Source organism: Ceratotherium simum, chromosome 2, assembly GCF_057802395.1.
Source record: "Ceratotherium simum simum isolate JZ-2026a chromosome 2, ASM5780239v1, whole genome shotgun sequence".
Lineage (NCBI taxonomy): Eukaryota > Metazoa > Chordata > Mammalia > Perissodactyla > Rhinocerotidae > Ceratotherium > Ceratotherium simum.
The window spans coordinates 56310574-56323256 of NC_141901.1; the positions used below are offsets into that span (position 1 = coordinate 56310574).

General features: G+C 37.9%; 1 protein-coding gene across 3 annotated transcripts in view; it reads right to left on the bottom strand.

Moving 5' to 3' along the window:
* Window positions 1–2690: 2690 nt before the first annotated feature.
* Window positions 2691–12683, bottom strand: part of CEPT1 (choline/ethanolamine phosphotransferase 1) — a 35075-nt gene continuing 25082 nt past the window's right edge. For 2 of the 3 annotated variants that reach the window (XM_087445676.1, XM_004420686.3), the window contains exons 5-9: window positions 9407–9491; window positions 5356–5487; window positions 4714–4872; window positions 4075–4200; window positions 2691–3469 (exon numbers count right to left, since the gene is read on the bottom strand). In XM_087445676.1, the coding sequence (XP_087301802.1) occupies window positions 3350–3469; window positions 4075–4200; window positions 4714–4872; window positions 5356–5487; window positions 9407–9491 (622 nt within the window). In that variant the 3' untranslated portion in view covers window positions 2691–3349. The remainder of the gene's footprint in view (window positions 3470–4074; window positions 4201–4713; window positions 4873–5355; window positions 5488–9406; window positions 9492–12683) is intronic. The other variant, XM_087445691.1, reaches the window with a different exon arrangement.

Sequence of the window (12683 nt, forward strand, 5' to 3'; positions counted from 1 at the left end):
ACAGTACTGGGGACAGGGCCGCAGTTCTTGGTTCCAGTCAAGTGTGCTTCCCAGAATCCTGGGAGGAAAGGCTGCTAGCCAGAGGGAAGCATTTGCAGTGTAGGGTAACTTGAGGGTAGGAATGCAGTTAACAGAAGCCAGGAAGAATACTACATTGCTTGTATAAATAGGTTTGTCTGCTCATCACTTCCAGTCTGGAACCTAAGTTTTAGACATCCTACTTCCTACTTCATTATTCTGAGAAGCCCAGCTCAACTCCTTAGCTAAAGGTGGACAGATCCCTGCATTGATATTTTTTCCCTTTGAGAAAAGAGAATCATAATCTTACGAGTCCAAAGGAGTTGAGTGATCACCTAGTCCATCTTCCCTCCATGCCTCCACTGATAGCTTCTGTTTAAACACTGTTAGGGATGGGAAACTTTTGGAAGCATCTTGTCTTTCAAAAATTCCATCTTTTTGGGCCGGCCCCGTGGCTTAGCGGTTAAGTGTGCGCGCTCCGCTGCTGGCGGCCCGGGTTCAGATCCCGGGCGTGCACCAACGCACCACTTCTCCGGCCATGCTGAGGCCGCGTCCCACATGCAGCAACTAGAAGGATGTGCAACTATGACATACAACTATCTACTGGGGCTTTGCGGAGAAAAAAAAAAAAAGGAGGAGGATTGGGGATAGATGTTAGCTCAGAGCTGGTCTTCCTCAGCAAAAAGAGGATTAGCATGGATGTTAGCTCAGGGCTGATCTTCCTCTCACACACACACACACACACAATAAATAAAACTGTAAAAAAAAAAAAATTCCATCTTTTTAATGTATGTCTATGAGTGTGGCCCTCAGAGGCCTCTGAATTCTATACAAAGAACACAAATGTTTTTGGAGGGTGGGATGGGGGCTGGGGTTACCAAATTGAAGTTAAAGCCAATGTAATTTGATTTGGGGGACAAAGAGACCTACTGCAGGTGGCAGATATTCCACTCTCCACATGCCACCCCTAACTACACTACTACTCTTCAGAGCTTCTAAGAGGCGTTGCACCTTTTTAGGTAGTTTATGGCAGTGGTTCCTAAACCCAGTTGTACCTCAAAAGGTTTTAGGACAAGGACTGGAATCCTAGGAAGCTAACGAAAATACTTTGAGGCCCCCTTCCAAACCTACTAAGTTATCTCTAGAGATAGGACCTGGGAGCCTATATTTTTTAAAGCTTCTTCAGGTAAATTTGATACCTAACCAGGTACGTGATCACAAGAAGAATCAGGGCCAGCTGAGGTTTACTATAAATGTGCCCTTGACCTGATGCTGATGGTCTCCACCACCATCACCATGGACAGTATCTATCAAACCAAATACCAGAGCATTTTCCAGGTTCCCTTTAGGCTGAAAAAGATTATAGCATCTTGATTTACAGCTTTAGCCTGCTAAAACCTAGTATGATGTAGGAGATGGACCAGCATTCAGAAGATCTAGATTCTAGTCCCCATTCAGAACAGCAGCAACTGTGTGACATTGGTATGCCTTTTAGCCTCTCCAGACCCCAATTTCCACTGTAGGTAATTAACATCTGCTGTGTCTTTTGTAATAATCAAATAAGACAATAGATGTAACTGTGCCAAAGAAGTAGAATTATCCTTCCTTCTCTTTCCTGATTTGTCCCAGCTTTCAAAACTTGATCTGCCCTAGCATTTTCCTGCATGCACTTCTCTACCCCAGATGCTGGAGAAGTTGCTAGCAAGCAAAGGTCATGAGAGATTTCCCTTTGCTGCTACAGTCTAGCAAAGAAATTAAAGATTTCATTGTCATTGCTAATCCAGATTACATGGGACTGATGGAACCATTAAAAGTGCAAGAAAGCAGAGTTCTGGCTGCCAGGCAAGGCAGTACAGCTATTGTTTATCCATGATTATGGAAACAAGGTATAAATAAAAATCAATAATAAGATACTTCATTTTAGCCAATAGTTTAAACCTTTTCTTCTGTCTCCCTCTTCATTCAAGCAACTGAATTATCTATATACAATGGAAACAAATCTGGTTTATAGTTACTGAGGACACCTGGTTCTCATTTCAAACTGTAGTATAGATAATGAGTAGCCAGAAAGACTGCAAATTTCCAATAATTGCCTGGAGAGGCAAGGACTCTCTTACTTAAAATTTTGGGGAAGGGTTTGCCATTCCTAAAAGACTCATAATCTCAGGGGTAACAACTACAACAAAAAAACCTATCAAGAGGAAAAATGAACACAGTTCTATGTTTTAGGTTAAACAGTTCATACAAAATAGAAAGATCACAGGACACATAACAACAATGAAGCTGACCGAACTTCCTTATTTTTTTATTTTTATTTTTATTTTTTTTGTGAGGAAGAGTAGCTCTGAGCTAACATCCGTTGCCAATCCTCTTCTTTTTTCGCTGAGGAAGATTGGCCCTGGGTTAACATCTGTGCCCATCTTCCTCTACTTTATACGGGATGCTGCCACAGCGTGGCCTGACAAGTGGTACATCGATTGGTCCGCACCCGGGATCTGAACCTGCAAACCCCGGGCCGCCAAAGCGGAGCACACGAACTTGACCACTACGTCACTGGGCTGGCCCATGAACTTCCTTATTTATTAAAGAACAGAAATAAATTTTGCTTAAATTTTAAAAAATGACATTAAAACTTAGTTCATCTTTCCACTGAATACAACTGAGAAAAAAGCTGGCTTTCAGATCATATATTTATTTAAAAAAATAAAATAGATCGACAAAGTTACCACATTATTCTGCATGCTAACAGGATTTCTCAAGCTTGTGAGAGAGATCATTTCTTGAGCAATAAAAAAATGACTTACTTCCTCAATGTAAAGACAGGAAACCTTTCAATCCAAATTCAAGGTCTTTATCACTAGTTCCACCTCACAAGCTAGTGGGATATATCTGTGCCAGAAGCTGAGCTCCTTCGTAAAGAAAGACTGAGAAGACACTAAATAAGGATGTCACTAAAAGATGGTGATGTGTTAAAATTATACAGCAACCATCTTTTGACCTGCAAATATTCTACATTATAAATCTCCAGCACTGGGGATCTGCTCCCCATGACATTTTTATTCTGAATCCGGAATAATTACAAACACATAGCATTTTTTCCTGCATGCTTTCTTGGGCCAAATCCTGTATGACAACATGTACAACTTACGAATGGGACTTGAAATTCCCATTCTCACACAGGATAGATAAGGAGTGTTAACAATAACAAAAAACAAAAGTTATACAACATTGATTATTATAAATTATATTTGTTCTTATCAACCCATTCTCCTTAATATGTTCAGATTCTTTCCTGCAGAAAACATGTTCCTATATAACACCAATTACATTGTTAATGATGATTAGAATGAGCTGTAGAGACCTTGATTCTGAAGACATGTATGTGCAAGTGAGACGCAATCTGATTGCAAACACTGACACAGTAGCGGATCAAATCAAAGAAAGAGAAGACCTGGAAAGAGAAAAGACTATTAGATTCTCAGGAACTGCTTAGGCCATCCCTAAACTTCCTGAAAGTGAAGAAGAGTGGCTTCTGACTTCTTTTCTCTTCAGATTCACCTTCAAGTCCATACACTTTAATAACTCAATTTCCTCACAGATTTTTTCTTTACACCAGGGATCAACAAACTCCTAGAGAGACAGTAAATATTTTAGGCTTTGTGGACCATACTGTCTTTGTCACAACTGCTCAACTCTGCCACTGTAGCATAAAAGCAGTTATAGACAACACGTAAATGAACGGCCATGGCTGTGTCTCAATAAAACTTTATTAACAAAAACAGGCCATTGGTCCACAGGGAGCAGTTTGCCAACTCCTGCTTTATAGTCAGAAATCTGAAATTTATAAACCCTGATGTAGGCAGGACTAATCAGAATAATGCAAAAAAAAAGTCTCAAAGATGAAGAAACAAGGAACTCTCACAAAGTCCCATAAGCGTGGTTTTCTGACATTCCAAATTATTATAATTATATGATCTGTCTCTAGGGGACTGGCCCACTGAAACAAGAAAACAAGCAGCCTCCATAACATGATATAGGACACAGTACAATACTTACCAGGGCAATCCAAAGTACAATATATTCATCAATAAAGCTGTTAAAATATTGGTCCAGAAACAAAAGTGCTGGGCCTATGAATGCTGTGTCATGCAAATGCATTTCACTTTTAGTCATGTGTGCCACCTATGAATAAAAGAGAATCAATGATGTAGGCCTTTTCATATTATAGCAACTGTGAGCTACAAGTAAATTAGTACTGTGCTCAAATACCAAGTTTCAATTCTTTAGCAATGTTTGTCAAATTTCCAAAACTAAAAAACCAACAAGATGAAGTGTGTGTGAGAGCTATACACCAAAGGGATATACCATGTCAACGAAGCCCCCCCAAAGATGCTTTTGACACGGAGTCTAATTTGAGTGTACAGACTGAGACTGAAGAATGCCGATAAACTAAACAACTAAATTAAACTGTGGATAGAAAGGAGAAGAGTTGTAAAGGTGCAAGGAGCTTCTGGTAATCTCAAATTGTAGCTTCACAGAAGAGTAAAAACAGCTCCCTTGTTGATGTCAAAATATTCTGAGTGGAGGAGGGTAAATTCTAGAACTGCTTAGACAGCTGTGGAATAAAAACTATGGCCATAAAACCAAAATAAGATGAAAGTTAAAAACAAAACAAATAAAAACGTTGGTGCTTACCACAAGCTTATTGGTGATTTTAGCAGATACAAAACCAAATGTCAATATATAAAGACAGGGATGCTTTTCAAAAAGCTGAACTGCAGATTTCTTGTAGATCATTGCAGCTAATGTAATCACTGATCCAATATGGAGAAAAGGAGAAAGGACACTTGTTCCCTGTAAAAAGTGAAGAGGAGAAAGGAACTAACGGTATTCAATACTGATCAGATACTGCATGGATCTGCTGTAAGAGATATCAACTCAAACTTTCGAACCTCATGGTGCCTGACAGTCAGCACTTGCTATAACTGAATACCAGAACAGCTAATAAAAAAGCAGGACAGATTGGTTAGGCACAAACTAAGGATTTTACTCAAGAGGCCAGCCTTATTTTACAAAGCAGGTCATACTTTTTAAAAATATATGTGTATAAAAGTGCATTTCTCTGTGCATGTGCATGCACAAAAATATGCTATATAAGCATATAAATGTATGCATGTATAAATAAAACTGAGAAGTTTTGGATATTACCTCTTTTTTAAGACTAAGCAGAGACTCTCAATTAAACAAGTGATTTTATACAATTGAAATGAAAAATAAAGTGACCACAAAACCAAGTCTTAGCATAAACAATCATTAGAAATCTTAAGATATACTTACTGCTATTGTTGATCCATTTTTTCCAACACCACCTGTGAAGATTACACGGAAGTAATTTGTACAGGAAAATATGGTCCCCGCTACAGTACAAAGTGCAGGAAAAATTTTCACTTGAATATTCAGCACTGGAATCTTTAATGGGCAGAGAGAGAGAGAACAATTAAAATGTATACAAATGAAAATAAGAAAACAGAACAGTCAAATATTTGATTCATATTCTGATATATTCTCCATTCCCTATAGTTTAGTATATACTTAAAGTAATGGAAGTTTTCCTTTCGTTTTCATTATAAGCCATATAACAAGTCTCAAGAGATGAGGCTATATAGAAATTAATCTTACTTCTGACACCAACCTTTAAAAAAAATAACTGATCCAACTTTATTAATTTGTGTCATAAACTAAGTAAAGTTCACCTAACGTATCCCAGAGTTCACAACAGTGAACCAGGCTGTCTTCTGTGTTTTTTTAAATAAAAGAAGGGTACTTTGTCTTTTTCTTTGTGCATTTTGTGAACTCTACCTCTAAATCTGTAATTCGTTTCTAATTGTTGGGAGAGAGAAACAGTGGAGCATAAAAGACTAGAAATATTTGCAACTAGATTTAAAAAATCTGCAAACTAGAGAATGGAAGACAAAAGTTCTGCTTGGAAGTGTTCCCTTCTCCAAACTGTTAGGATACAGGCAGCTAGTAAAGCAGAGGGCAACCAAGAAGGCATTTATATGCAGGGAAAAAACATGTCAAACACATCCAAGCAGGTACAGCTCTACAATTGTGTATCCAAAGTTTTAACTCATAAGTTTACTTTTCAAAAGAAGTAAATATATATTTTTATAGTATATTGAAAATATGGATTGATTTACCTAAAGTAAGGGAAGCTGAGTGGATTGAGATCATGTATTTAATCTTGCAAGCACAATATCCATCATTTAAAATGAAATACACTTGTACTAACTTCTTAAAATCATTTAAGATTCTCTTCCTTTTTGCACCTCTCCTTTAGCTTTTCTGAAGTCTCAAATTTTGTCCAATATGGAACGGAAAGAAATCAATAGTAAAACGGTATATTCTAGTAGTAGAAACAAATGACTATAGGAACAAGATTCCAAAAGCCCACAATGGTTTAATAGTCAATGAGTTCTTACAACGAAAACATTTTTTTTTTCCTTTGGTGAGGAAGATTGGCCCTGAGCTAACATCTGTGCCAATCTTCCTCTATTTTGTATATGGGCCGCCTCCACAGCATGGCTTGATGAGCAGTGCGTAGGTGCACGCGTGGGATCCGAATCTGCGAACTCTGGGCTGCTGGAGCAGAGTGCGTGAACTTAACCGCTATGCCACCAGGCTGGCCCCAATGAAAACTTTTTAATTAGGGCTTTTGACACTTTTTTAGGGCTGCCATCTGCCTACACTTTTAAAATCAAATAGGAAATGTGACATTTTCCATTTTTTGTATGTATAAAATCCCAGTAAAATTGGTAAGGACATAAATCTTAATGTTTAGATACTCTATTTCTTCAAAACTCTCAAGAACTCAGTTTGTTTACACAACTCTATGACCTCTTGCAAAACTGCAGCTTAAAAAAAAAATGAAATCAACTTCAAATTTCAAGTTGTACTGTGGCAGTACTTAATCTCCTAAAATGAAATAGGTCAACTTAAAAATCAAGCCCAGAACAACTTAAAAATCAATCTCAAAAATCAAGCCCATTTATGGAGCATCCTAAATGGTCTTTTTCCTTCCCTGATTGATCTCCAAACCCTACAGCCCAAATTCAAACCTTGTTTTCAATAAAGGAGAAAATCAATACCATGGTTGCTTTAAAAAGCTCTGCGATTTTTCTAGTCTAGTTCAGAAAACTAGGGATAGTACAATCTAAATCAGAGGCACCTGGTTGAAATTCAATACTCTGGCTAGTTTCCCTTTCCCTTCAGAGACAAAGGACCTGTCTGGCAAAGGGGGAAATACTACACTCCCTCCGATTTCAGAAGAAGCAAAGCATTAATCCATTACAGGGGATGCCTGTATTAGGGCCACGGTACTGAAAGAGTGCCGTTACACTTCTACACTTCTGGTGTAGAAGTAATCTGTGCCACAACTGAACTGAATAGTGTCACAACTGTATTTAAAATTTGGTGAAAATGCTTTAGGATCACGGGAACTGTCGCCTTTGAAAGAAGAAAGAATAAACAGAAACATCAGAAAAGCCAGGCAAATTAGTAAATGGCTTGGACCACAAAGTAAGTAAGCAAGCTCCTGAGTGTAGGACTTGGTTAGAATTAATTTTTATCTTCTCTCTAGAGCCCTGGATATCAGAGGTGCTCAATATACACTTGTTGAATGAAGATTAAGATCTTTTCCCTTTCTCTTACTCTCTCTGTAGAATTACTGTTTTGAGAGAGTATGCAGACACATCTTGTCCCCACATTAAGAAGGAAAAAGGAAGTGAGCTACAAGAAAATCTGAGGCAAAGTGAAGGCAAAGCTGGAGTCAGAGGAATCCCACGCCTCACCAGGTGATCCCATAAAAATCGGCCCCAACTGAACCACTTATAAAAAAGCACTAAAAGTGTTGCCATTTTCACCTCCTGCCCAAGCTCAAGGAGAGTGGGCATATTCTGTGCTTCCCAATCTTTCTCTTTCTGTCCTCATTCTAGAACTCATCCAAGGTGGTCAAAGTGCATCCACTGTATAGAAACAGCTAGAAAGTTGTACTGAAAACACCTTTATCTCAGGACTACCCAGAGTTTTGGTATCTTGGAGACTGGGAAGAATGAGAACTCCCTGGGGTCATGAAGTCTGCTCTATAGACAAGGGAAAACTGTTGCCATGAAATTATGTATCCAAGTAATATCAAACTGATATAACTCATTTTAGAAAAATTAGAGATGGAAAAATAATCTTAAATTCTCAGGTTTACCAGAGTATAGCGTACACGTGTTTTGGTTTAGTAGTTTGGATTAATGCAGAATACCAGTTACTACACTGTTAGACTAGTAGGGCATAATAAAATGTTCTTCAGGCTTTGTAAATTTCAGCAGAAATAGAAAGTATCGTTTTGAGATTAGATACTTTCTTCCAAAGAATGTGAGAATGCCTGTTTGTAAATACATTTAATATAAGTGAATTCTATCAAAATACAATGTAACAGAATCACAGTGTCCACCACGTATTTAAGGAAAATCACCATGTTTGAATTACTTAAGTGTAAGGGCACTTCTTAAGTCTTTTAGTTTAAGAATGAGATACAAATAAATTACACTACATAGTAAGTCTTCAGTTTTACCTAGTGAATTCTGCAACTTCACCTGTAGTAACACTCCTATTTGCTTTAAGTGGATTCCAGAAGGTGTCTCATGGTTTAACACACATTTAATCAACTACTACATTTAAAAGAATCAAATGTCAGTGACAGTAACCATACGAGGATTATATGTGGGTCCCTTTCAAAGTGATGATATTCTTTTTTTTTTGTTTGTTTTTTGTTTTTGTGAGGAACATCAGCCCTGAGCTAACACCCACGCCAAACCTCCTCTTTTTGTGGAGGAAGACTGGCCCTGAGCTAACATCCGTGCCCATCTTCCTCCACTGTATGTGGGACGCCACCACAGCATGGCCCGACAAGCAGTGCATTGGTGTGCGCCCAGGATCCGAACCCAGGGTGCCAGCAGCTGAGTGCACCCACTTAACCGCTACGCCACAGGGCTGGCCCCCTTTTTTTTTTTTTTTTTTGAAAAGAGTGGTATCATTGAGGATAGTTCCAAGACATTCCAAAAGGATATATTCTTTGGGGGAAGCAACACACAAAAAATGTGTTCCGTTTTTGTTTCAAAAATAGCCCTGGAATGGACCTAATGTGCCACATAACTCCACGTCCAAAATTCACCATGCCCTAAAGAGAAGTTTGTGTCCTACCACTGCTGTGACTTTTCATTTTCAGAAAGAATAAAATAATTTTACATATCACCCTTTAACTGGATTATCCTGTATTAGAAAACACAAGCAAAACAAAACATGCATTACATGGGATACACAATGTGAACAAAGTTACCATAGATTGCCAAAAAGGTGGTCCTCCAATCACTGCCAGCAAATGCATGATTATTATGAAGATTTGCACTTCAGTCACATCAATTCTGATTAGGTACAAAAAGCCAGAAAAGCAGAATTATTCAAAACAATTTCAAGTTAATTACTTGCAAGCTTAGCAGCATTCCTCTATCATGCACAATAGAAAAAATCTCAAATATTGAGGAAAGGGGAGAAGGAGGTGTCAAAAATTTGTTATGAGCAAAATCAAATAAAATCCAGAAACTTTTAATTTAATTTGATGAATTTCACAGAGCAATAAAAACCCCTCCCTTCCAAAGGAAATTTCTCACTCACTGAAGTTGGGCTGAAACTATAGCTTAACCTTTCCCACCAAAAACAAACAAACAAAAAGAGTACGTGTGTGTGTCTATTAAATTTTGAGTATCAAGCAGAGGATTGCACTGTACTGGTATATGAGATCTTGAAATACGTGCTTTGTAGTATCAAATGGAAGAAATGGTGAGCTTTTACTAAAGTAACATAAATCACTGAGACCTTGCAAAATTTACCGCCCTTTAGATATATTCATTTAATGTCTCCCATGGTATGGGTGTGAAAAAAAATTCACCCAATTCTCAATCAAATTCTTATGCTCATTAGGTCAACTACTCTAAGATTTCTGGAAAGAAGATACTGAAAGCAGCCAAGAATTAGCTTTGAGGTTGCTGAAAATGATCTCACAGTCAAGAAGAGACAAACCTGGTACAAAAATAGGGCAGTAGAAATTAGAAGTCTGAAAGTCTGAAAAAAAGAATATGGGCAAAAAGACTGAGGAGCAAAGCATAAACCCGTGTTCCTTTCCTTCTGTAGACTAGCACTTTACATAATCTTGAGATTATCATTCTCAGATTATTGGATCCAAATGCTTTCTAATTTTGAGAATTTATCCTACAGATATGCTTGCACGAAATGGTTGTACAAGGTTACTCATTACAGTATCACTTAAAATAGCAAAATTTAAAAAACATCCCTCAATGAAGGAACGGTTATAGAAATTATGGTACTTCCATACAATGGAATATTTGGTAGCTTATAAGAAAAGAGTGGGGTAGCTCCCTATATAGTGGTATGGAAAAATATCAAAGATATATTACGTGAAAAAAAACGTTGCAGAATGTGTATATGCTACTTTTTGTGTAAAAAAAGAAGAAAAATAATATTCTATTTTTATTTTTGCCAGTAATTGCATAACAAATTTCTGGAAGGATACATTACAAACTAAGAACAGTGGTTCCTTATGGGAGAGGAACTGGACAGCTAGGAGATGAGCATGGGAAGGAGACTAATCACTGCATACCTTTTTTAAAATGTTAGTTTGTAAACAAAGTGATTAATGTTTCTACTAAAGTAAATTTAAAAAATCAGTTTAAGAAAAATAGGTATCAACAACAGCAAGGGGGTTCAATTCCCACAACAGAGCCCCCATCTCTAAAATTGACACTTAAAGCAGACAATCTATAATGTGAGCTTAAGATATGTAAGCTCTCATGCCCATGATAAATAACTAGGTTGAAACCGGTCTCTCACAACTAAAAAATTGATCTCTGTTTGCTCAAGAATATTTTTTAAACAGAAGCTTATTAAGCTGCAAACATATAGTGATGTAGTTATCTTGATATACACATTTCTTGGAAAAAAATGGACTGAATTAGGCTAAAAAGAATCTGTAGAGCTGACCTGGTGAATGGTGTTGCCAATAAGGGGAATTACACTCAGTAGCAGACTCAGGAGACTAAGCAGGTGTCAAAGATGATCGACTCTGTCTTGGGTGGAGGAGAGCAGACATCTTACAACATTTTGCTGGATATATGAAGTAGCCTTTTGGGAGGGGAAGGGCCAGAAGTATAGAATTACAAAATAAAAATGGAGGGAACCTCATGCAATTAATCTTTGTACCTTGGATGAATGTAAAAGAGAATAGGAAACATGAAAGATCTTTAAAAAGTCCCAAACTGGGATTCCTATGGAAAGTTTTATGAATAAGCCTGTTTGGAAATTTTGGAAGACAGAATTTTCTAAACCACTGAGATACCGTTACTGTATTTTGAGCAACAATGCCTTAACGTTAGGAAGGAGAGCCAGGGAAAACTTACTTACCAGTTGGTAGTCAGTTAAGAATATTTTTTCCTGTTTGCTTATCTGATTTAGAGGAATACTCTGTACTCCAGGATAAGGCCCTCCTGCTCTTAATCATGAGAACTGCCTATCAGCACTCCTGGAGGTGTGGCTCTAATCCTGACTCTCAATGAGAAAGGGTGCAGTACGAGGCCATCCCCAAAGACAGGAACTAAGCACGCTAAGAGGGACAGGTGGCAGAAATGATTAACAGTGAACAAAAGAGTTAATGATTCTGCTCAGAAGAGAGCTGGTTACATGATAGTTCATTTTTCTACCTTTCCACTAAGAAGTCTCTCAGTATGGGCTGAATTTACTATAATACAGATTAGGAAGGGGCTCATTTTACTCTTTTTGGCTATGCAGGAAAGACATAGTTATCTTAGAAGGGAGAATATTATATAAAGGCAGGAATTTGGCAGGCCGGCCCCATGGCTTAGCGGTTAAGTGCGCGCGTTCTGCTACTGGCGGCCCGGGTTTGGATCCCGGGCGCGCACCGACGCACCGCTTCTCCGGCCATGCTGAGGCCGCGTCCCACATACAGCAACTAGAAGGATGTGCAACTACGACATACAACTATCTACTGGGGCTTTAGGGGAGAAAAAAAAAAGGAGGAGGATTCGCAATAGATGTTAGCTCAGAGCTGGTCTTCCTCAGCAAAAAGAGGAGGATTATTATGTTAGCTCAGGGCTGATTTTCCTCACAAAAAAAAAAAAAAAAAGGCAGGACTTTGGTATTTCTGTAATCACTTCCTTATTATTATTATTTTGAAAATAATAACATGGGTAAATAATACTCCCAAGTGTTGGGATTATTTCTCATAAACAAAAACCAAAAAACCAACCTCCACAACTACACCAAAAATAAGCCCTTCTAGACACAAAGGATATGTAGTAGAAGAGCATCCAAAACACCAGAGTGATTTTTTTAAAAAGAAATAAGGGAAAACAAATCTCATATCTATACCATTAGATTTCCACAGCCTGAAAGTCTCAGAGGGGGAAAATTAGATGATGATAAACATAATTTTCTGTAACCATGAAGCTATTTGAATATCTTGACTGGTATTGTTTAAATCCTATTTCTACTTTACTTTAGTTTAGGTTGTCAAAGGACAAAAA